This window comes from Euphorbia lathyris, chromosome 6, assembly GCF_963576675.1.
Source record: "Euphorbia lathyris chromosome 6, ddEupLath1.1, whole genome shotgun sequence".
NCBI classification, from domain to species: Eukaryota; Viridiplantae; Streptophyta; class Magnoliopsida; order Malpighiales; family Euphorbiaceae; genus Euphorbia; species Euphorbia lathyris.
This window is the reverse complement of record NC_088915.1, coordinates 76,669,792-76,695,919: the sequence shown is the minus strand read 5'-3', so window position 1 is coordinate 76,695,919 and position 26,128 is coordinate 76,669,792. Positions and strand designations below refer to the sequence as shown.

Sequence of the window (26,128 nt, the reverse complement as noted above, 5' to 3'; positions counted from 1 at the left end):
TCAAGTAGTCCATGTAAATGACCATATAGGTCCAAGTAGTCCATATATCTGACCATATAGGTCCAAGTAGTCCATATAATCAAGTAGTCATAAGTGTCTTGACTGGTATGCCACAACGCTGTTTACGTTTTATGCAACATATGCACATACTTTGCATTTAAGTCATTCCATCACAAGGGTGTATTGAGGGCAAGCTTTCCCCTGCCAAGTTTTTAGCAAGAGGCCGCTTCAAAGACTCAAATCACACGACAATAACATTTACCGTTGCTCGCCGCCGTTTAAATTCTTTATTAGTAAAATTAATTTTATTCGAAAACGTTAGAATTAAATTTATATCATTTCGTAGATTACGAAATCCCACTATATATATATATATATATATATATATATATATATATATATATATATATATATATATATAAAAGCAGGCAAAGGAGGTGCTGTGAAACTCTGTTAAGAGTTCAGAATTGTCAATTATTTGCCGAGTAAATTGAAACAAGAAAATAATTATATTATATTTGAGAAATAGAACAAAAATTGCAATAGGAATGAAAGGATATTTCCAAATTAAAAAAGCAAGGCTTTGTTTGGAAAATTCTAACATACTTCCTTTGTCATACAATGAATCAATCTATAGGAAACAAAACTGTTTCAGTTTCAGAACTGAACATAGGACAGAATTTGCATTTAAAACGGCACTGTATTGTTTTTTGTACTTTATGATATTTTAATAATATTAATGCGGAGTACGTGGACTTATGGATTTTGTTTTTTTTTTTTTTTTTGAAATCGGACTTAAGGATAAGGATTAAAGTAGAAGAAATCAAATTTGTTTTGAGTTTGTGCTAATCATCTTGATAACCGTGAAGAGTTTGTTTGGTAACAAAATTAATACATTAACTTGTTTGTTAACATCATTAAAAAAAAATTAGTTAAGTAAAATTTTTAAATTTTAAATTCATGATAAATTTTTAGATATTCAAACTATTTATTTTTGAAATAATTTGTTAAATATTATCAATTTGAAAAAGAAACTACTATTTTATTAGGTTGAATCTTGAGTGTCCACGTATCAATTTACAATTATACAGAAGTAAGATTAAAGAGGTTGTTTGATGAATCTACTCCAATTACTAATAAATTTGGACTCGAGGATGATCAGAATCGGCAAACAGAAATTGTAATGTAAGTTTAATAGAATGAATGAATTTGTGTATTTTGAGCAGAGCTTTCTATTATATTGATGTCGGGCTACATAAGACGAATATGAGCTGTGGAGCAAGGTTAGTCACGTGTCTTCTTTTTGTTGATAGGAGGAAGTGTGCCCAGATATCCGGACTTGAGACTTTCCGAATCAAACTTCCTTGATATGCAGTCGTATTACTTAATTTCGATGAATAGATGGCACATGCTCTTTATATCCGAGAGCTGGTTCGGGCCTCTAAGGCGCCACATGGTAGAGTTATATTCGTCTCATATCAGAATCTCTCCCCCTTAGGTATAATTTATCGTTCTTTAGGATAAAAAATATTAGTTTTGGGAAGCGTTGTACTTGATGTTTCCTCATAAGTTGAAGGAGGGGGGTTTGATATTAATGTCTTTTTTGAATTTTTGAAAATGAGGGACTGATAAGGAGGTTATGCAGGCTCCTGACAGTTGATTTGCTCCTCGTTCAGTGCTCATAAATGCAACTATCAATGGACGTTTTTTTTTGTGTGTCTTTCAAGTTTACGATGGTTTTTTTCTTGTGCGTCATGTGGCGCAGTATCACGATTTTCAAAGGTGCGTACCAGGAGTATTTAATGCTTCTTTAATCATTACTAAAAAGTAATGATACCAACTGTCGTTTCGTGGTGGGATTCTTTTTACTTCTTGCTTTTCTATTGCCTCGCCTTCTTGCCAGAACTCTTCCTGGTGATTCATATTTTTAAGTGTAAGTGCTTCTTTTGACTTTTTCTTCTTTTTTATGTTTTCCTTTTTCTGGCTATATCTCAGGAAAGACCAAACCCTAAGAAAACCTCTGAAACCGATAAGTCGATAAGTCCATCGGAAAGAAAATGGCGGAAAAAGTTTATCTACGCGCTAAAGAGCAACCATCGGTGAAGAATAAATTGTTTCTTATAGGTTATCCTGCTCTGTGAAGGATGGATGTTCGTACCCCCACCTCAACCCGTTCGGTAAGCGCCAGTCGTCGAGGTTACTTAGGTATTTATACCCAACATAGGGAGTCTATGATTTTGTCTTATGAGAAATGTGGAGAATATTTTGAGGGAATTCACATTTTGTCCTTCCCAAATTTCCCCTAACTCTTGGGTGGAGCTTCTTACTTTTGCAAAGGTTTATCATAACCTCGGTATTGAACTGAATAGGGCCATATTTCGTTGCCTCTAGAGGCCCAAACTGAGGTTCGTGGATGACTTTAATATCTGGAATATGCATAGGAAACAAACCACCTTCTTGTCCAAGAAAAAAAGATAGTTTTAAGGGGTTCCAGATGAAGGTGGTTCATGGTTGGCCCCAACAAATATGATTTGGATAGGTCTTATTCTTATGGATTTCCTTTCCGCGTGGATTGGAATCTCATTCCTAAAGAACGCAACGGGTGGATAGAGAATAGGGCGCTAACTGAGGCTGAGAAGAAACCCATGGATCAACTCATATAGTTTGATCTAGCCTAGGATTATACGGATATGATCCGGATGGTGGAAATTAATAGTGTAGCATGAGGGGACTGAATGGGGTGTTTTATGCCACGGGCACGACTAAGTTTGTTAAGCTTCTCCGAGGTGAATTGTTATGCTTTGTTTTGATTCTTCTGTCTTGTGTTGTAGGTCTTTATCATGTCTAAATTGGATATTCATGCTCACATATGAGCAAGAAAGGTTAGAGAGGGTGCTACTAAGGTACACCTTCGAAAGAAAGTGAGGCATTGAGGGATTCATCGACTCCTACTTTAAAGCTCCCAGTGAATCGATCTTCTCACTATGATGCTGCTCAGACTAAGCATGTTGGTGTGGGTAGGGGTTCTGTGGCAAGCTTCAGACTTGACATGCCTTCATCTAGTCATAAGGTGGCCTCTCTGGTAGCCGAACCCTTAGCTCTAGAACCTTCTCTTCGCGAAGCGAACACTCCCTAATCAACTTGCTACAAAACAAAGTGTTAAGGCTTTGACTGAAGATGGTGGGGCAGCTGCTATTGAAGTTCATTCGGTTATGTTGTTTGATTCGGATGTGATTTTAGAGGATTCTACTAGAGAAGTTTTTTTTTTTTTGGAAACGAAGTTTAATCCTTAAGCTTCTTCAAATGAAGATGGGCTACCTACTCTCAGATGGGTCTGTATGGAGAGTGGGCGAAATAAAGGTTTTCTATTAGACGTAGGGAGATTGCACTGAATAGCCTTTGCTATTAGGTTTTTTATTAGACGTAGGGAGATAGCACCGAATAGCCTTTGCTATTAGGGCTCTAGGACTTCGTCTTTTTCCACCATTTCTAGAATTGGGTTGTGATTGACCCAATGAATTCGACGAGCCTCTTTTTCAGTTGTTTTCTGGATCTCCATTGTGGGGAGTCCACTGGTGGAAGGAATTTCAATGGAACTATTCAAACGATTCATCGTTGTGTTAGTCCACGCTCACTGTACCAATTCAATGTGGTTGAATCCTGAGAGTCTATATGTCAACCTGCAATAGCACAGAGCAAGGTTAAAAGGAGGTTGTTGTCTGGCAAACCCGCTCCGATGTCTAAGTCAGTTTATGAAATGATCGGAGGATGATCACAATAGTGAACACAAATTGTAATATAAGCTTAATAGAATAAATGAACTTGCGTGACTTGATCTGAGCTTACTCTATTTATACTGATCTCAAGCTATAGAAAACAGTTATGACTGTGGAGCAGCGTGGACCACGCGTCTCATGTTGACAAGAGGAAGTGTGTCTAGATATCAGGGTCTGATATCCCTCAAGCCCACTAGGCCCGTGATTCTCAAGATCGGACGTGATTATGGTAATGACTGGATCCTTCACTATATCTTGTGAGACTTTTCGAATCAATCTTCCTGATATGCAGTCATATTATTTGATTTTGCTGAGGAGATGACACGCTCTTTATCTCCGAAAATAAGTTTGGCCTCTCTTAGGCACCACATGACAAAATTATATTCGTTTAATATTAATATCTAAACTTTGATTGAAACTAAATTAATCATATCTACCAACTTCAAGAACCATATTAATTAATATTCCTTTTAAATGTGTTTGAATTACATGCTTAAAGTATTTGTTAAAAAAGAATTAGTTAAAGCGTCATATCAAGAGCTTAATGAGAAAAAATAAATTATCAAGAAATTAAAAACCACAAAGTCCAAGCAGCTAAATCATGGATTATGCCTCTAATTTCGAGATAAATGCTAAATTTGATTCTAATATTTTTTAGAAAGTGTAAATTTAACCCTAACTTATGAAATGGTACAAATTTAACCTTAAAATTTCCAATCAAGATTAATTTTAACCATACATTACTGAAAATCTAAAAATGATTTTTTGATTGTTATTTACATGTTATAGTAGACCTTCTAAACAAGTTTATTAATAAACTGAAACAATTTCTTATATTTTTTTTACTGTATGATTAACTTATATGATAGACTTAGTTGTTAGCATTTTGACAGATTTTTTTTTTTTGTAATTATATTAATAGCATACTAAATATCTTAAATATAATAGATATTTAGAATGTTCGATATAATAATTAAATAACATTCAAATCAGTCTTCTACTGTTTTTGGTAATATAGAACTAAAAATTAACCTTGTTTTTGTTAAATTTGTATATTTCATATATTAGAGCTATAAATATGTTGGTTCCTTATAACATTAGGATTAAATTTTCCTTTATCCCATTGAGAAACTATTACTGGTCCATTCATAATTACCAAAATATTGAAATGGAAACCGCGCTAGAAAGACATTACTTTTATATATGATATGACAGCTACACATGTGTCACATGGCAAAAATTAATTTTTTTACTACCAAACGACTATTTTAAACAGTTGAATTAAATAAATAGATAATGTACTATCATGTGATTAGTATTTTCCTGGAAAAAAAAAATCAATCACTTTGTTGAAATAATTGAAGTTCACCCACATTGCAACAACAGGTATATAGATAGATTCACAGTAAAAAAAAAATTGAGAACACAGAACCTTTAATTATATCAAGTTAGCAATATAATCATGATCTATAGTTATCAAATAATGTCAGTAGTCGAACAAAAACATAGATTCAACTAGCCAATGCAGTAATAAATAAAAAAATTCACCGACTGCTGAAATCACCACCACTATGTATCTCAGTTCCATTCTCCATTGCTGAACCACAAGAAAATGTCCACAGAGAAGCACAGTTTTCGTTACCTACACAAAGCAGCCATTAAAATCTACACCTTTAGATGTGACAACTATGTACACAACCCGATAATACAATCCGAATCCAACACGAGGTTAGTGAGTTAGTGTTTTATTGATAAGTAATAGATATTTTCGGGTTGATGTGAAATTGACACAGTTATAACACAAAAAAAGGTTGGCATTAATCCGACAATTAATTAATACGACACGAAATAGACTCACTTACACAGGTTGCCACCCTTATGGACTTATTGAAATAGCCAAGAGAAATTTCAGATGATCGGTGGTTTTCACCTGATCGGTGACTAACCAAATGAATTTGATCAGTCACCATTAGATCTACGAGATGTGAATCTAAGCGTTACGATGATTTTAATCTCCATCATAGGATTTTAATAAGATTCAATCTAACAATGATTGACCAAATTCACATGGTTATGAAAATTACTGTTCAGATGATTATATAGAGTAAGATTAGTAAAATACCATTCAAACTCAAATTCTCAAAGCAATCATCAGATTCAGGGACTTGAAATCTTCGATGTCCTGAAGACGAAGCAGCCACAGGCAAGAATGGATGGAAAGCGAAACCACTTACTGTGTCTGCAATATACAAAGATAACTATGACTGGGAGAAGGATAGACAAAAAAAATAACCAAAAAAACCGAATTAAGATAGCTTAAAAAGATACAGAATGTCAATACCTGCAGCAGCCTGGAAACCAGTTAGCCACTGCCCAGTTTGTAGATCATATATATGAACTAAACCATCCTGAAATTGAAATTTCAAAAGAATTAGCAAAATGCAAGCAGAGAACAATTGATAAGCTCCAATTTTTACCTGACCGCCTGTGGCGAGATGTCGGCCTGAGGGCTCGACATCGAATAATATCCGCTGGTTGGTGTTTTCCGAGCATCTGTACAGCCTAAACATTATACAGCACATAAGAAAAATAGGTTCAAATCCTCGTTAAATTAGAAAGAAAAAATAAAAAACTTACATGTATCAATAAATTCAATCAGACACTCACTTGTATACGACTTCAACAGTTTTTCGCATATCCCAGCAAAGTATATACGGATCCTACAAAATATATGAATAGGATGAATTAATAGCATATATTGTATAACATGTGTAAATAAAATTAAGGGTGTGAAAAATCCGCAATGCTAGTATGCTGCAAATAATGCCCTTAGTTATCAAATGGGTAAGGCGCATGCGCCTAAACGACACAAGGCGTGTTAAAGAAAAATAATATTTAAAATCATAAATGACAACAATTAACATTTCCAAAATGCAACAAATAGTCAAATATTAAACCTTATCCAATTATGCATAATCTTAATCGTAAATTGTAGCATAAAATAAATTTCAATATTAAGCTCTTTCATAATCACAATTCATAATAATAAATTCTATATCTAAAACCTAAAGTTCAACCAAATCATTAAGCTAATTAAGTACTAGTCTAATGACTACTTTCATCAAGACTAAAGTCTTCATAGTCCATATTCATCACTCGTCAAAGTCATCACCACCATTATCATCATCTCCAACATCAAATTAATCTTCAAGGTACTTATCTATAAAGCCAAATTCTTCTTCCTTTATCGCTAAGAATTGTAGTTCTTATACCAGAAGATGGTGCTTTAGCATTCTCCTTTGGCCTAAGCCTAGTACTTAAAGTAGAGGCATTCATTATATATTTTCATACTCTAGTATGATAAGCTTTTTCTTCAACCGTAAATGATATAGATAGGGAAGGGGTGAGATTGAAACAACCACTTTTTAACTTGGAACCCTAGAAAAAACTGTCAAGCTTATAAAATTGAGCTTAGGCGGCCCTCTAGCAAGACGCTAGACTCAAAACGGCGCAAGCCTAAACAGAGCCCGCATTTTGGCTTCTCAAGCCACATGCCTGGAGCCTAGCGCCTGAGGCCTCGCCTTTGATAACTATGCTAATGCCAATAAATAAAAGAAAAATTTACAATATTTTACCTTTCGTCCTCCAGTATAAAGATAGTTTCCATCTTTTGAGAATTGGACCTAGAAGACAAAAAAAAAATATAGTTGTATTTCATTTCTATGATAATTAAAATCAAAATAGTTACAAAAAAATCCTCACTTACATGTGTAACCCCACCTTCTTGACCGTGAAGAACATATAACAGTTCCATATTATCCTCTCTAAAGACTGCAGTAGTCTGGCTGTAAGAACCAGTAGCTAATAGTCCACTTTGAGTTGGACAAAAAGCAATGGAAGATATTATCCCTGTAGACGATAGAAAAGTTTTGAAGGCTGTGTTTTATCAATTTTTTTAATCATCCAACAATTTGCTTAGCTAATGCAACAAAGAATGAACCTGTTTGCCCTTCTTTATTTCCTTGGGCTGTTGCGTGCTGGGCAAAATCTCTACCAGGCCGATGTATATCAAATACTCTTATAGATTTGTTGTATCCAGCAAAAATTCTAACAGTCAAAGCATGGACGTTAGAAAAATAATAGAATTGTAAACAAATTGGGGAAAATTAGGATGTCGACATTCTATTCAAGGGGTGGCAATTCGTGTAATTGGGTCGTGTCGATTATCAGGTTAGTGTACCCTAATTCAACCAAAAACATTTCGTGTCATAATCGTCTCAACTCAATCATGTTTGCATATAATTTTGCTACCTATGGTAATGGTGACATTTGAAAATATAGCAGGATTCAGTAATAATTCTATATATTTATATCATTTTTGGACTAACACATCAACCCTAATCGCCCAAAAGTTTGACCCAAATTCTATTTAACAAACCTCTAACCCGCAAATATTATGTTGGGTTCCTGTAATGTGTCTGTAGGTCACATGTAATTTTACTATCTTTATTAAAGCTAACGTGTAAAATAGGAGGTTTGAGTCGTATTCATAGATAACAATTCTAATTTTATTACCTCTACTAAGATGGCATGTAAGAAGCTAATAATTTTGTGTATCTGTGTCGTTTTCGAGTTAGCAAGTCAACCTTATAACCCAAAAATGACTCATTACCTGTGTAATAAAACACTAACCCACTAAATTTGTGTTGGATTCGTGTCGTGTTGTGTGTCATGTACACAATTGCCACCTCTATTCTAAATGAGCTAAAATAAGCAATGATCTAATGCAAGACAATAAAGAGCAGTCTACAAAAGGAACACTGTTCCGCTTTAGGAATGTTTTGCTAAATGAATTGCATCTATCTATACATTAAAGCTCAAATCCACAAAAAACATACAGGTGAAATTTTCCACATCCATATGCAGAGATGTGAACCAGAATCAGAGTTTACACAAGCTAAGACTTTTTTCTTACTTGGTTCCACCAGGATTAAATGCAATCGAAAAGGCGGCCGTAATTTCATCTACATTATCATAAGCACGGTATGTACAACGCAACTGCAATAATAAGCATCAGTTATCATATCAATGATCAGACAAATATAAATCATTAACCTAAGAAAAGCTCTTTACAGAATCTATCACAAGAACAAGTACACTAATAGACTTCAGATTTGCCAGCTAAGGACAATATATTAACCTTCATAGTTACAAGTTATTAAAGGCCCATGACACTAACACGCAAGGGGGTTCTAGAGCCTTGATGCAAGGTGCAGGCACGCGCCTTAGCGACACAAGGCGCACTAAAAGAATAAAAATATGTGAAACCATAAATGGTAATATTTAAAATATAAGAAATCATAAATTCTAAAATCAAAATGCAATAAATACTAAATTATGACAATATTATTAATCACAAATTCTAATATGCAATTAATTCCATATTCAAAAGTTCAAATGTTCGACTAAATAGTAACCCTAAGTTGACTAATAGCTACTTCTCATAAAAAGTCTCCAAATTCATCACTCGTCACTCTCCTCATCCCCAACATCATCAAATTCTTCTTCAAGGATACTCATCTACAAAGTCAGTTTCCTGCTGTGTATCTGCATCTATTCAAAGTCTTTATTTCTTTTTTTGTTTTGTTTTTTCTTTTCAAAAAGATGTGTGTCTAATCCAACAGTGGAGATTAAAACTCTAAAGAAACCCTATAAAAACCCATGGGACAAATAGTCGTGTCATGACTTGCCATCCCATTGCCTTAGCAACAGCGCCCGCCTTTGGGGGTGCTAAGGCGCTCGACCTAGTGTGCCTGGAGTCTGAGGTGTGCCTTTAACAACTATGGTAACCTAAACTTTCTCATTTTGGGGTATAACAATGCAATAGTAATGTCCTATTCGAATCCAAAGAGACATTCGTCTCAACTGAAATCTGCTTAATTAGGAACGAAAAACATGATAGTGAGAAAAAGCAAAAGAAAAAGCAATACCAGGCCAGAGCTAGCATCCCAGAGATGAATAGGATGATCACGACTAGTAGTAGCAAATACACAACTGACAGGGTCTGAAAATGTGAAACCACGAATTCAAGCAAAATTATCAGTGTTGAAACTTCATCTACCAATAAATCAAAATACAATCAAAATGCATATCATTTAGAGCACCTGAAGCATTCATATATGGGTACCAACAGAAGTCATAAACAGACTCCCCTTCATTCACGATGAGGCTTGCATCATAAGAATCTGATAGGCAAAGTATTAACACTGTATATACATATATAGAAAAGACAAAAGGGGATTTTTTTTTTTTCCTTTCATTACTTTTAAATTAGTTTTTAGGCAAAATAATTCTTTCATGAAACATAAAAGCTTAATACATATAATCTATGTTGCACGGACACTTCTAGTTAACAGCGTTTCTGCGTTTCATGTCGGTGTCGGTGTCGGTGTCCATTTTGTGTGCGTGTCTATTTTCATTTCTGTGTCCATGTCGGTTTCCATATCCGTGTCCATGCAACATAGCATATAATTACACACCTAAACTTATCATTTTTTTCTGTTTGGAACCTTGAACTTATACTCGGAACTATCAATGCTATCATACACTTAAACTTGTCAATTTTAGACCTCTGGCAACCTTACTTGCTCATTTGGAAGAGTTCAAGTTGACATGGTACCACCGAGTCAAACTTTCACAGTTTAGGTTCCATGCTATATCAGCAAATAAGTGTATCAGAGGTCTAATATTGACAAGTTCAGGCGTATGATAGCCGAAGTATCAGTTCAAGTGCTACATAGCAAAAATTATAAGTTCAGGTATGTATATATATATGCTAAATAAAAAATGACAAGTTTAGGTGTGTATTTATAAATTAAGCCAAATATAAACAGTAAAGTTACCTTCATCAGCATCCAAAGAACATGCATTAGAATCAAGGGCACCACAATTATCTGGTCTAATCACAAGACTTGTGTTACTATATTGTCCAAAGAAATGTACAGCAGAAATTATTTGATTGTCATTCCCTTTCCATAATAGAATACAACTTACAATGAAAATAGACGCAGGGTATTGTCCTCCGAATTCGTCAAAAAGCACGACCCATCAGGAGACCTTAAAGAGAAATTGCAATAAAAATCTAAAGCAAAGAAAGAGGGAGGAGAGTTATAAACAGATTGAATGCAAAAATGGCATACCATTTAACGCCTTTGAGGAAATTATTGAAGTTGGGACCAGTCCTGAACTGTTTAGAGAAATGGTGGGTTCTCTGCGGAGGCAAATCGAATCGAATTGGAGGCCATGAGTAGTTTTCTTCAATGGATTCCGTGGTTTCTACAGCTACTTCCATGGCCGAATCGTGGTGCTGTTGCTGCTGTTCTTCCTCCATTAAACTTCCGTCTGGGGAGCTGAGACTTGGTCGGAGTCGGAGATAACTAAAGAAGCAGGGTTTTGGCTTTGAAACTCGGAGGGTTTTGTGAATATTTTGCAATTAGCGCCAATTTTTGGGCATAATTTGATTGATTGCATTGTATACAACTTACAAGTTGTGTTTTCTTAGACATTGTACGAAGTTGGGGGGAGTTAGCTATACACTTTTTAAATTGGGGATCAATTAAGTTTGTTTGTTTTTTTTTTTTTTTTTTTACAAATTCAGAAAGCAAATAATATATTAAACTTTTTATTTATTTATTTTTACCAATTAATGTTGGTTTAAATGCTTGTTAAAGCTTCAAGTCGATTAATGTCAAACTTTAATTAGAAGAATATTTACGGAAAAAGTATTTAACGAACTTCATGTCAAACTTTAATTAGGAGAATATTTGCGGACAAAGTATTTAATGAACTTCATGTCAAACTTTAATTAGGAAAATATTTACGAAAAAAGTATTTAACGAACTTCAAACATGTTAAATGGATTAATTATTTAAAAAATGAAAAATAAATAACTTACTCTTTTGTAACCCTCTTTTAAAGTAATTAGGCCTAATATACAAATAACCCTCTAAACTTGTTGAAATGTTACAACTGCCCCCTCCAACTTTCAATTGTAACAACTTATCTTTCAAACTTATCCAATTGTAAAACATAACCCCTCAAACTTGTCCAACTATAAAATATAACCTCAAATTGCTGACATGGACCGCAATTGAAGAAACATGTGAAATACAAAAGTTGCAACGCTCATGGAGTGTGATAATCAGATCTTTGGCGTGATACGAATCCGGTTGCTTTAAATACGGGGTAAAAAAAAATCTCAATTTGGAGTTATGTTTTACAATTGGACAAGTTTAAGGGGTAAGTTGTTACAATTGAAAGTTGAGGGGGACAGTTGCAACATTTGGACAAGTTCAAGGGTTATTTGTGTATTAGGCCAAGTAATTATATAAAACATTAATGTCTTTGATATTCTGAATAAATTATTGATCCGATTACACAATACAAAATCGATATACAATTTTAATGTTTAAGTTTAGTTTAGTGGGTAATATGTCATTTTTTGGTTGACTAGAAATTAATACACAAATTTTTAGATTGGATTATAATTGACATAATAAACTGAAAATGATACGAATATTTAAAATTATTATTATTACATCTTCTCATATTTTTATATACCTCTTTATTAATAAAGGTAATAATAAAATTACAATTGTTACTTGAAAACACAACTCGAACCTCCTATATTGATTATAAACATATTAATCTAAAAATAATATAAAATATTTAAAAATAATACTATATCCTTCTATATTTTTAAAAATCACCATTAATATATATATATACATAGTAAAATTACATGTGACTCGAAGACATGATAAGAAATCGACACTTACCCGATTAAGTTAACACGATTATGACACCAAAGTTTTTGAGTTGGGTTATGTTTGACTTATTTTGACACTAAACCCGAAATTAACACGGCATGTACCCGATAATCGACACCTCTTTGACTGTCTATTTAGATTGTTTGGAACCAATTTCTTGAGAAGAAAATAACTGAATTTCTTTGTTTGAATAATACATTAAAATGGAAGTATTCAGTTATCAACCCAGTCCAAATGAGCTGCAAAAGCACAGCTCAAATAAATTCCCACCAATTCAGCCCACTTTGAATTTGATTTTTCATTTCCTTTTCATAGCTTAATTAAAATCCTATAAGAATTGGATTCTTTTCATTTTGAATTTCAATAACTTTTGAGTCTTTGAGATAATAATAATAATAATAATAATAATAATAATAATAATAATAATAATAAATTCTAGAGATAAGTTCCAAATTTGCTTCAAATTTGTTATGAAATAATGCAATTTTAGTACCTCTTACAATGCAATTTTAGTACCACTAACATTTCAATTTTAGCTATTTCTAACAGAAAATTACAACATTAAACCTTTTAGACATTAATTATGAATAAAATATTTATTACTATCACAGTTCAAACGACCTGCCAAAATGCCAATGTTAAGTATGCTAGATACAAGATACAAATTAATCTTATTAAATATTAATAGAACAGTTATAAACATGTCAAAAGTGCACGAATCGGTTTCAGACGATTGACATATTTGTCCGGAAGATCCAATATAGTAGTTAAATAATTGTCAAATAAGTATATTCAAATTTTCAGTTGGGTATGAGCTGTTTGAAAATGTTAAGGGTAAAATTGCACTATTTCATACGTTATGACTAAATATGAAATTCTCCAAAAACGATAAGAACAAGTTCAGACCTTATCTGTAAATTCTAATACAAACTCATAAAAAACAAACAAGAAAAATACAATTCCTTCCATTCTTGCTAATAAGTTTTGGGTATAAGCTATAAATATAGCTTTATGGTTATTGGGGGAGAACGTTAAAAATAATACAATCTCAAGTCTAACGTTACCAGTAAGTGCAATTTTAAGTCATTTTTCGTTAATTATGCTTGAAATTGCACAAACCGGCTTAAAATTACATTTCCTTCCCAATGTTTGTCAAATGCGCAATTAAAGTCTTCAACAATAGAAATTGACACATCCGATGATGATGATAGTCACTTTAAAAAGAAAATCAACTAATATCTACCGGCTAGCAACAACAACAAACAATAACAAGCAGTAAACAACAACGGAATCAAATAAGCCGTAAACCAAAAACATACTGCAAAAGAGCAAAATTATAATAGTGATGATTGTGATTCAAAATGAAATAAATAACTTAAGGCCGGCCCAGGGCATATAATATCACACCTATTAAGCCATTACATCTATAAGAGAAACTGAAGAACAACTTCAGTGCCAGAATGTGGAAAACAGAAAAGTAGTAATCAAATCTTTTCTTTTTCCAACAATGAAAGCTTCCTGTTAGAATAGCTTTAAGAAAAATGTGTTTTCACGAAATTTAGGACAAATGCCATCACAATGAAGAACCTGTAAAGTATGAATCGTCTCTGTAATTTGAGTAGCATGGAAGATCCAAAGCTCTCTCTGCAATTCTTCCATCTTCATGGATCTTTTCTATCAAGCTATCTAGGGATGGGAAATTGGCCTGTTGTGTTCCAACGCCAAAGTTGAGCACACAGAACTATAGTAAAATACATCCAGGCCTCTAAACTATAGCGTTGCTAACATTATGGCCGGGTAAATTGCAGTGACAGTCGCTAAGGTTTGGGATCTCTTTCATAAAGTTCATTGAACTTCATTTTCTTCAATGAAATCGGTGAGCTTCTCATTTGATTTCAATAGTGTCATCCCACTAATTTGTGTATAAAAACTCACTGACATGTTGACGTGTTACAGAAGACAGTATACTATATGCCAACTAAGCGTCACGTCGAGCAATGATGTGAATTTTCAATTTTTTGTGGCTTAGGATGTGCAACATGACACACACCAGACTGCCCCATTTCTACCACGTCAGCTATGAATGTCAGTCGTGCATGACATGACACTTATTTAGCATTTAGTCAACCGTCTTCTGTGCTACGTAAACATTTTGGTGAGTTTTTATACACAATTTGATCAGAATGACCTTATTAAAATAAAATGTGAAGTTCAGTGTCTTTATTGAAAGAAAATGAAGTTTACTGACCTCAGTATAATAGACTCCAAACTTTAATGACCATGGGTGCCTTTTATGTTTACCCCACTATGGCCCTAAATTTTATGTCTGACATAAAAATCCTTATCGTTGTGTTAATTTGTTAACGGATTTTCTTTGATTATGTAAAGTTTTAAGGACTTTTATGTCACGAAATAAAGTTTAGAAACCATAATGCTAGTAGCACTATAGTTCAAGGGCCATGTATGTACCTTACCCGGAAGAAATAAGATTGCAAGAAGAAAACCAGCTAATATTGGTGATACCTCTGGTCGGATATATCCAACAATGACAAGACGCAATTCCTCTCCATAGAAATCTTCATTAAATTCATGAAGCAGCCACGGCTCCTAAAGTATAAACTAACATTTAAAGATATATATCACAACGATATACCAATAACAGTTGCTGAGTCAATTCTAGACTTACAATAGTCTTTTCTGTATTGTTAAAAACAGGGTTCCAGCCAATACTCATGACCATTTTGTAGACTCCACGTGTTGATAATGCAGCCCAACCGACATATACGCCTGAGGGATGCTGCGAAAGCACTGTAGAATGACCTTCTGTTGATAGATTAGCTGAAATATATAACAACTCATCAGAAGAAGAGAACAAAAAAAAAAAGAAACACTGTATAATCTCGAATCCGATGCACACATGAGGTCAAACACTGATTAAATTCTTACAGACGAAGAAATAATGAATTTTTCTCACCTGTGGGGATCCCGAGAACCTTTGAGCCACGACCATACCCCTTGATTACAGGGCCACTGATATGCCAAGGGTCTAACGGCAAGGTACCTTCAATCCCTGCAATGACAAACTATTCTTTGTTTAATAAGGAGGTGAAATAGAATGGCTATGTGACTTCAACATGATCTAGGTCTTTGATATTTACAATCTTGAAAAGCAGGTAGGCCCCACTTTTCGGGTCGCAAGTCAAGTAAAGAGTTTATCACTTCATCTGCAGCTGTATAAAGATTGGACTGTTTTGGGATAGATGGTACAGCAACTACTTCCATGCCAGCAGCCTTACCACCCGTAACACCAGGCCTGACATATACAAAGCATTCAGATATTATCAAATACAACCCCTGAAATAAATAAAGGGCGGCCCGGTCGCACTATGCGTCCCCGCTGAGCGAGGGTCCAGGGAGGGGTCCCACCACAAGTGTGTACTGGGGGCAAGCCTTCCCCTGCCAATTTATTTGGCAAGAGGCCGCTCCTAAGACTCGAACCCGTGACCTCTTGGTCACACGACAACAACGTTTACCGTTGCGCCAAGGCTCGCCCTCAACCCCTGAAATAAATATTCATGAATTTTACATACTTATCAGCTTGTTGAATAAAAAATGGATCAAAGAAGAACCTAACAGCAGTAAAAAGGTAGCTAGGCGTTCTCCTCATTAGATCGCAATTGCATTGTTTGGAATCAAATTCTTCCAAGAAATTAATTCAATTAAAATTCCCTCATGATTAACAATTCCTTCAAATGACCTTATTTTCTAAAGAAAATCACTGAATTCTTTTTCTTGATTTCTTCCAAACTAGAAATTTAATGGGAAATAGAATTGTATTACTCCAAAATGTATCAATTTAAATGTTTCCATAGTAGGGGTACTTGCAAATACAAGCTAACAACAGGGTATATGCCTTTCTAAGAAAATATAATACCTATAAAAAATCATGTAAAAAAAACTAGTGAATACTAGAAAATATTTAAAATCACACTTACAAGGAATCTTCAATAACTAGGCAATTGGAGGGTTCGATATTTAGACTTCTAGCTGCTTCCAGAAATCTTAAACGAAAAGGTCAAACATTACAATTAAGAACATATAAATCTTTTTTTTAAGTCACACGAAGGACATTGCAAAGAAGAAAACACAGAATTGTAAAAAGATCCATCTTACATTTCAGGAGATGGTTTTCCAGATGTTACTTCATCACCACCAATAATGACCGAGAAGGATTCCTTCCAGCCTATGCACGGGAAGATAACCAAAGAAACTCATATGTGACAAGCACAATTACCATGAATTTGGAATACATCAATATGTTATGACATGTAGATGTTAAAAAGTAAAAAAGACTTGTCAAGTTACCAAATTCTCACCTCCGTGATATGAAATTTTGGATTCTATATTGGCCCTTGGAGAGTTTGAAGCCAATGCCATAGGCACATTATGACCACTCAAATGCTTAAGCAAGCGGTTGGCACCTGGGAGTGCTTTAATTTTGGACATCCTACAATTTGTTAAAAGAAAAGTTTTCCATAAAAACTAAGAATGCGCAAGCATGTTCTTGATTTTATTTGGGGAAAATGAAAAATAATTGCATATTCTTAATTAAAGTAGGCAAAGAAAAACAGATTACTGCTCATAGAATAGAGGGTTGATTTGTGCAACAAACTCATCTATTGCACAAGGAAGTCCATATTCTTCTACCACAGCAGTAGCAGCTTCTATAGGAGTCTTTCCTGCTATTTTGTTACTTTCTCTCCCATCCCACTGCTTCCCATATTTGACCAAGCAAACTTTCAAAACCTCACTTACTACTCCATCTGCCAGAATTTAGAGCTAAACTACATAAATGAATATCTACTGAAATCAAAAGGGCATAAAAAGCAGATGGCAAGATATTGACATTTTAGAAGCAAACTTACCAGTATTGAGAAGGGTACCATCTAAATCAAGGATGACGCCAGACATGAGCTTTTTCAAAGGGATAGAAATTGACATTTTAGAAATCATTCATAAACCTCCACTAATGATCATCATCCCATTTAAAGAAAGCAAACTGAAATATAATGAGCAAAAAAAAAATTGATCAATAATTGAAAAAACCAGTAAAGCATTCAATTCGGCTACCAATTTGGTCTCAACAAACATAGTCTGGTACTCTATACATCATTTTTCAGTTAGACATATCATCGAACAGTATAGATTCAAACGAATTGAACAAGCAGAGAAAGTTTGAGAAGTCTCACAAATAGAGATAAGAGCAAGCATAGCTGTACCTGGCTGTGAAGAAAAGGAGACGAAGAAATCGAAGTATAATTCTTGGATTGGGAAAGCAAGGAACCAATGGAAATCGAGCTACCCAGATATCATTCGGGCCCGAACCAATACATGTGCGACAACCGAATATAACCGAACGAATATTCTTCGGTTCGGATGGAGCTATTAACCGAAATTCAACAACAACGTGAATTTACATTTACAAAATTTTGCAAAATGCCGTAAATTCTAACTCAAATCCCTAGCAAGTAGCGGCAAAGGAAGGAAGAAGCGCAGACCCAGAAGTTATGTTTGCGCAGTCCTCAATCAAGGCTATGTTTGGTCATTCCTCAATTAATCTTTCTGATTCTGCTATTCAATTTCTTAATATCTCACGGTGATGACGATGTCGTAGTACTTCGATCTGGAGTGGCCCTTTTATTTCCTAGAAAAACTCTTCCTCGGACTCTTCTTTACTTTTCAAGTCTTTACCCTAAATTAGGAAAAATAATTCCTGTTTTCTGAAAAGTACTGCCGGAAGATAGCATGATACCCTTGCATGGCCAGCAGCCAATATTAATAATAACAGGATTCGCCGAGTTTTCCCAGCCTAAAGAAAGAGCAGCTCCCTATCAACATCTTAGTCCACAACTCATTAAGAGAAGTTAAAGCTAACTATTTACCGCTCCCTAACACAGTTAACAATTTATTTGTATTTTTTTCAAATCCAAATAAAAAATGGGTGTTGTTAAACTCGGCCCATTTTCCCACCCCTAGCTTCGTGAAAGGACGAAAATACCCTTTTATGGGTTTTGGATGGGGAATTTCTATTTATTTTGCCAATCCGACACGCGGGCGTGTGGGCATCACGCCTCACCTCGCGGTCGGGCGTATAGATATCACGCCTCACCGTGTGGTCGGGCATGATAGCCTCACGCTTCACCGCTTGGTCGGGCATGTGGCTGTCACGTCCGACCACGCGGTAAGGCGTGAGGCTATCACGCCCGACCACACGGTGAGGCGTGATATCCACACGCCTGCGTGTCGGATTGGCAAAAAAAAAATAGCTTTTTTATCCCGTAAATAGTCCGTTAAACCCGTAAATAGTCCGTTAAACCCGTAAATATGCCGTTAAACCCGTAACTATAGAATTGTACTTAAAACCAAATAATAATATAAGTTAATTAATAAATATTATTAATCACAACATATAAAACTAATATAATCTAGTCCAAGCTTCTCCCCTTTCAGCGTATAGATTCTCCAAGTGACGAACACTCTTATGACAAAATAATCGACATTGGGTGGCAATGGGAGGCACTGGAAATGCAGGATGTAAATAAAGACGTATGTAGTGACGATAACTCCCCAAACGACAAATCACAATCTCTCGCTCTGGTGGTCTTCCATCGTCCGAACGCATCGGCAGTATAGTGCAACATCCTAATTGTTGTGTAGTAAAGAAGAAAATTACTGCGTTCAATACAGATGCAGCAGCAAATAAGTCATCCGGACTCACCATCTAGTGGGACTCACCACAACTCGCTCCTGCCCATTTAATACGTGTGAGGGCAGCATCAAATCCGTTCCCGTACACTGGCGCATACAGATCACGGTTTGCCCGCATCTCATTCTCTATAAACACTCTCATCAGCTTCCACTCCTCTTGGTTATAAATGATGGCATCGACTAAAACACGAAATCCACAGTTACCATCTGCTACAACATCATGGAATCCAGTAATAAATGGTACGATGAGACCTTGAACCCGATGTAAATGGTGGTAACTGGCGATATCCGTATAAAATCCGACTGAAAATATTAATATATGAAATTTATCAATAAAAATATATTTACTTTAACTTCAACATATATATAAATGAAATAAAATATACCCGGCATCTGGCTGTTATGCACAGATGAGGATGAAGAACGGCCTCGACTACGACTACTCCTCGAACCTGAGGGCCGTGCTCGACCTCGTGGTGACTGACTGTACTCCCATGCACTCGGATTTCGTTTTGTTGATGAATTTCCCTTTGGTCTACCCCTAACAGTGTCTTTAACCTCAGGTTCTTTAAAGCCACTTTGTTCCGGGTTTATCTGATCATGAATCATCATCGATATGCTACGCACCATTGAAGGATCTAATTTTTCAACCTTTTCCACAAGAGATTGAAAAAATCGGTGATCCTCAGACCCGTCGGCATATACTGGAGCAGTAACTGGTATATCACTCAACCCTTCAAACGCAAGAGATCTCCAAAAAGGATGGATGCGGTCAACACAGACCGATTCATTTGTGTCAATATATGTTTTAAGCTCACATGCACACGGAATGCCATGAGTCATGGGCAACACGCATCCGCATTCACTTACCACATCCATACTCAATCCCTGCATACGCTTGAGCTCATCATTTAGTACACCCAAGCAGTAATGTGAAACGTGTAAGTCGAGATACGCGAAAGGTTCTCCACAGTGATTCACCGCAGATCTTCTTCTCGAGTCCTCGAGTGAGTATCTGATTATATAAAATGAAGGATTACAAAACTAATGTATTAAATTTTAAAAGATTAAAGCAAATAACAGAATAAATGTCTTACTTGATCGCCTCGATCTGAGCCTCAATGTCCTTGTGCACCTTCGCCCACACTGTATCAAGTGCACCAGTAGATGAATTCAACCACTGTTTCAACTGTGCATGTGAACTCTCCACTCGACAGGTTGTGGTGTTTCCTAAGTGCAACACCTTGTTCGTCCATGCTCGACAAAACTTCTCTTTATGCACTAGCCACGTGGTCTCCACGTACTGAATCACACCAGGCCAGTTGCCAGTAGTATTCTTCATGGCTACGACTGCCGCCTCATATTCAGCTTCTTTCGGGGCTTCAATTATACGTTTCCATTTGGAATTCTTAAAAATTTCACCAAACTTCTTCATTCCACTCAACTTGCCAACTCTATCCTCCACATCTTTATTAATATGCCATGTGCACAATAAATGATGAGAATGAGGAAATACCTCACGAACCGGCCGCATCAGTCCTAACTCCCGGTTTGTAGCAATGGTTGTCGGATGCACATCAGGTTGGAGCAAAAGCTTCAATTTTTGTAACACCCACATGTAACTACCCTCGGTTTCATCCTTCATGATTGCATAGGCGATCAAGAAGTTTTTGTTTGAAGGCGTCATTCCAATGATTTCAAAGAATGGCATCTTATACTTGTTTGTTTTATATGTTGAATCCATACAAACAAACAAGTAATAAGATCGGAACAGTGTGATCGATGTTGGATGTGCCATAAATAAGTGAGTCACGACATTTCTGCCCGGCACCGCTTGCGTCCAATGTATATAGTCCTTATCTATAGCAAGCCGATAAAACTGACCGATTACATCCCGACCCTCAAAGCTCTCAGTCCTGATTTTCTCCCTGTAGTTATAGATATGTCTTTGTATCGGGCAATCCTCCGGATGTTTTTCTTTGATTGCAGCAAAAATAGCACAAGGCTTAGCTTGAGCTGAACTCATTTCACGAACAAGTTTTTTGGAAGCCGGACTTAGTCCGCTCATCTGTCTGTAGCCCTGACGATATACAGCCAACTGATGACAGTGCTGTCCTCTATCTCTAGGAATCCCATTCACCACCCAACCGCCCAATTCCGCGATTTCCATAACCTTTATCTGGAATTTGCAACCACGGTACTTTGTTTTTGTATTCTTCCGTAGTATAACATCCATATCCACATCCTTTTTCCTTTTATAATTCTTAACACCATGAGCACATTTAACCAATATCCACTTTGACTTGCACCCCGACTTGTGCGACGTTGTGGTTAACTCAAACCCGATCCCAATTGCCGTCTTTTTTGCCCAGTTAACAGCTTCATGATATGTTTGAAATGTTTGTTTGGGAAAAAACTGCGAGCTGTAATCTATGTCGTTTCCGTCAAATTCTTCCCACGAAACCTCCTGTAAATGATTAATAACGAACATTACATTCCAAAACGTGACATTTCTACAGCGTTTCGGTGTCTAAACCCGAAAAACAACCACAAATATGTTCAGGCGTGTGAGCGTCACGCCCTACCACATGGTGGGGCGTATGAGCATCACGCCCCACCACATGGTGGGGCGTATGAGTATCACGCCTCACCTCATGGTGAGGCGTATGAACATCACGCCTCACCTCATGGTGAGGCGTATGCGTATCACGCCTCACCTCATGGTGGGACATGATACTCATACGCCCCACCATGTGGTGAGGCGTGATGCCTACACGCCCGAGTGCCGAACTAGAATTTTTTTTTTCCAATTCAAATTACAGAAATGCAAGGAAGTTAAAGCGGAAAAATACCTCGAATTCAGACGTAGCGTCACTCCCGTCTACTCTCGGTGATAACGGATTGTCTTCCATCAAACATGTTGTCTTTGATTCAGATGAAAATGTATTTGGGAGACTTTGAGAGAGTTTGGGAGGGATTCAAATTTTCAGTTTTTGTTCAAAGGGCGGTTAGGTCTTTTTCGAGGGTTGGAAGTGTGAATATGGGGCTGGGTTTAGTAACCCACTAAAAAATCGAGTCTGATTTGGCTAGCTATGGTGCGTGGAGTTTGAATTTAATGCTAAGCTTGTTGTTGATGCTTATTCATGATTGTCCAATTATTCTTAGATCCAATCCTAGTTTTACATTGTCATTTATTACTCGTTCAGCGAATAGGGCATGCCTATTACAATGCTAGTGGGTTTTTTTTATCAACTATAGTACTGGAATGACGGTCAAACGTTATCATTGAGGATGTGAATCCTATTTTTATATGAATTTCCTATTTAAGGTTAAAAAAACAATTTATTGTTTCTTTAATATATCACCAGCTCTCCGAATTTGTCTATAAAAATAGATTAGCTTCTGTTTGGCTCTTTTGTGAGTCCCACTGGGCGTGCCAATTTTTGTTTGGCTCTTTCGTGGGAAATTGCGGGCGTGCCAGATAATTATAGTATTATCAAATTATGGAATGAAATTGAGTGCGCTTTCTAACTTCTAATTATCAAAACGACTGTATGGAATAAAAGAGACCGTAAAATTCTAAAGATTCGATTATCAAAACGATACCGACCTTACAGAAACGATTGAGCAACAAATAAAAATAAAAATGTACTAGAAGCTTGAATGAACTTTAGATCTGAAAATTGAAACTAAGGGAACAACTGAGAAATCTAAAGATGCTGAAGTCTAAGGATAATTTGCTAGAGTTTTTGCTTGGGTTTGTTGAGTTGTTGAGTTGGTTCATTGTTCTCATCATGATTTCTTCCTTTAATAGACGTTGAGGTAACTTCCTGCTTGCTTCCACAAGTCACGTTCTCCACCACATTGAGTAAGTAACTGCTTCACTTTGACTTCCACGATGAAATGATTCTCCCACTTTCTGATTTTTTCAGCTTTTTAATTGGCTCACAGAATACACGTTAGAAATATTAAATGACATTATGATCCCCTAGGTTTACCTCAAGTATCCTTTGATATTCACTCTAGGAAGTTGGTTTCCCACGTGGTACATAATGGTTTCCCCTAAGGTACACTACAGTTTCCCACGGGGTGCACTATAATTTCCCCTAAGGTACACCATGGTTTCCTACGTGGTACACCATGGTTTCCCCTAAGGTACACTATGATTTCCCTAAGGTACACCATAGTTTCCCCTAAGATACACTGCATAGGAAGTTGGTTTCCCTTGAGGTACACTGTATAGGAAGTTGGTACCTATTTTAGATGTTTCCCCTGAGGGAAACTGAGGTTCACTTTAGGAAATCCTAAGTGAACGATGTACTAGGAAAATATGAAAAGTTTCCGGAAATGAAAAGTTTCCTAAACAGACCTTTTAAGAAAAAGTTTCCTAAAATGTTCTTTTAAAGTTTCCTAAAAAGAAAAGTTTATCCTATGAAAAGAGTAAACCATGGTATGCAATAAAAAAACTTTATTTTCGGTGCAAACAATTGCCCCCCTCAAGCATGAATTTGAGGAACGTAAATTTCATGCTTGATTCTTCAAAAGCCGTGGTGTCAGCTTTTAAAAGTGTTACATAATTGTTAAGCCCAAAATATACCTAATATATCATCAATAATTACATCAATATTGCTACAAATTTATGCTATTTATAACTGTTTAGAAAGCTTTTACTCTCGAATATGTTTCTTTCTTGTAAGGTACATAAATATTTGGTAAAATCCAAATAGGAACGAAAAGAGCTCAAAAACAGAAGAAAACCCCTACAAAAGGAGTCGAAGACGACAGAAATTAATAACGCCAAATCGAGGACGAGAACGAAAGCAGAAGAGCCGAAAAACGTTCCGTGCCGCGACCGCGGCCCCCACATTCACGGTCGCGACACTCGTTCCTCAGTTTCCCCTTCCTTCTGTTTGAAGACCAATTGATGCTCCCCCATTCTCGGTAGAGAATTTAATATTCTCGGTACGAGCAGGAGTTTGTAGAGGCCTAGTTACACACTTTCGTTTTCGACGAAACACGATCGTTCGGGTGGATAAAGACGTCCTTTCACAACAGATACGATTCTTCACAATGGACACGACACTTCAATCAAGACTCTTCAACATCTATAAATAAAGAGTTGATGGAGAGTTGAAGAGATGTTGAAAAAAAGAGATTAGTATAGAATTTATGCAGAAATTCCGAGTCAAGTGATTGAGAAGTTAGATTTCGATTCTGTAAAAAGTAATATGTTGTACACACATTGTTTATTCAATAATAGCAAGTTTAGTAGCGTTTAGACATTGTTCCAGTTTAGTTTTCATTTTGGTAGTAGACCGACCCAGTCTCTATTACGAAGATTCAGCGAGAAGATTGAGTAGAGGATCCGCCCCTCAGCCTGACAAACTCTAACGAAACCCAAGGAAAGGATTGACAACCCGTTCACTTGCAAGTCGTCGAATGTTTCTATGCTCCATGTTCTCTGTAAACTTGTATCAATTTATATTTCATCTAATAAAGTCTGTTCTATTCGATAGATTTTTATGCTGCACTTATGGTAACCAATCCACTAAAGTGACTGCTGGTGTTTTCATTAAAACGTTTTTAATCCAAAATCTTTACAAGGAAACTTTGTTGAACACTTAGGTAAATTATTATCTCGAAAGAGTTTTAATTTGATTAAGGGCAACTATCCCGAAAGGGTTTTGTCATGTTTAAAGCCAATTAATTAGAGGTTCCGTCATTTATTTCATTTTTATAATTCGTACAAAGTTTAAAGTTGTTTTCTTTGCTTAATGCAAATAAATACATTTGTTTACTTTTCTAAAAAGTACTAAACGTTGCTATCTTGCAAATTCATTCTTAAATCAGAGTATTTTCTAACGTTTTCATAATCTAATCTAATTCTCATTCTAGCAAATTCAAAACCAAAACCGATTAAACGATTTTTCCATATTATAAACCTAAAAGTAAATTTAACCGATTATAAATAAGTTTTGTTTAAAAAAACATTCCATGTGGGATCGATATCTTTTATTACTACAAGCGTATACCGTGCACTTGCGGAAATCGCTCAACAAGTTTTTAGCGCCGTTGCCGGGGAACGCCAAAATTTTTGACAAAATTTTAAATTTTTCGTGTTTTATTACGAATCTAGGTTTATTCATACTTATTCAAACTTTTATATTTTATTTATTTTTCAATTACTAACATATTTATTTTTCAAATTCTGTTTTGTAGGTAGTTTCGGTTCGTGCGAAATTTCAAGTTCATGCGCAGTTCTCGAAGTTCAGGCACGTCACCAGATCCTATTGACCCAGAAATTGAAAGAACTCTTAAAAAGAACAAGAAAGAAAAGAAAAACAAAAACAAAACTCCAATAAAAACTAGAATTACCGAGCCAGAAGTTATGGCCACACTTATGGATTACGCTAGGCCAGGAGTGGCCGGTGTAACAAACAGTATAGTTAGACCTCAAATTAATGCACATCATTTTGAAATTAAGCCTGCGTTGCTTAATATGTTGCAAAATAATGTAACGTTTTACGGTTACCTAACGAAAATCCTAATACCCATTTGACAAATTTCTTAGAAATTTGTGACACTTTTAAAATTACTGATGTAACTGCAGAAGCAATCAAACTTCGCCTTTTTCCTTTTACTTTGAAGGATCGAGCTAAAGAATGGTTAACTTCTATGCCAGCCGCATCATTTGCCACTTGGGAACAATTAGCCCAAGAGTTTTTATCAAAAAAATTTCCTTTAGCAAAAACCGCA

The 26,128-nt window shown here is 35.8% G+C and overlaps 2 protein-coding genes across 3 annotated transcripts; both read right to left on the bottom strand.

Moving 5' to 3' along the window:
- Nucleotides 1–5,204: 5,204 nt before the first annotated feature.
- On the bottom strand, nt 5,205–11,321 carry LOC136231890 (uncharacterized). The gene is made up of 14 exons (XM_066020888.1): nt 10,976–11,321; nt 10,830–10,892; nt 10,679–10,734; nt 9,941–10,021; nt 9,767–9,840; nt 8,752–8,834; nt 7,777–7,883; nt 7,543–7,685; nt 7,412–7,459; nt 6,444–6,496; nt 6,254–6,338; nt 6,118–6,184; nt 5,899–6,015; nt 5,205–5,418 (listed from the first exon to the last, which is right to left on the bottom strand). Exons 1-14 carry the CDS (start codon nt 11,164–11,166, stop codon nt 5,321–5,323), a joined length of 1,266 nt encoding a protein of 421 aa, XP_065876960.1. The 5' UTR covers nt 11,167–11,321; the 3' UTR covers nt 5,205–5,320.
- A 2,599-nt stretch (nt 11,322–13,920) lies between these two features.
- LOC136232868 (bifunctional riboflavin kinase/FMN phosphatase) lies at nt 13,921–18,489 on the bottom strand. 2 transcript variants are annotated; one of them, XM_066022320.1, is made up of 11 exons: nt 17,854–18,489; nt 17,530–17,663; nt 17,241–17,427; nt 16,981–17,111; nt 16,778–16,847; nt 16,600–16,665; nt 15,763–15,917; nt 15,579–15,674; nt 15,291–15,442; nt 15,128–15,211; nt 13,921–14,309 (listed from the first exon to the last, which is right to left on the bottom strand). In XM_066022320.1, exons 2-11 carry the CDS (start codon nt 17,615–17,617, stop codon nt 14,178–14,180), a joined length of 1,161 nt encoding a protein of 386 aa, XP_065878392.1. In that variant the 5' UTR covers nt 17,618–17,663; nt 17,854–18,489; the 3' UTR covers nt 13,921–14,177. The 2 variants fall into 2 exon arrangements, with proteins under 2 accessions (XP_065878392.1, XP_065878391.1); XM_066022319.1 differs by having other exon boundaries at nt 17,884–18,489.
- Nucleotides 18,490–26,128: the final 7,639 nt, after the last annotated feature.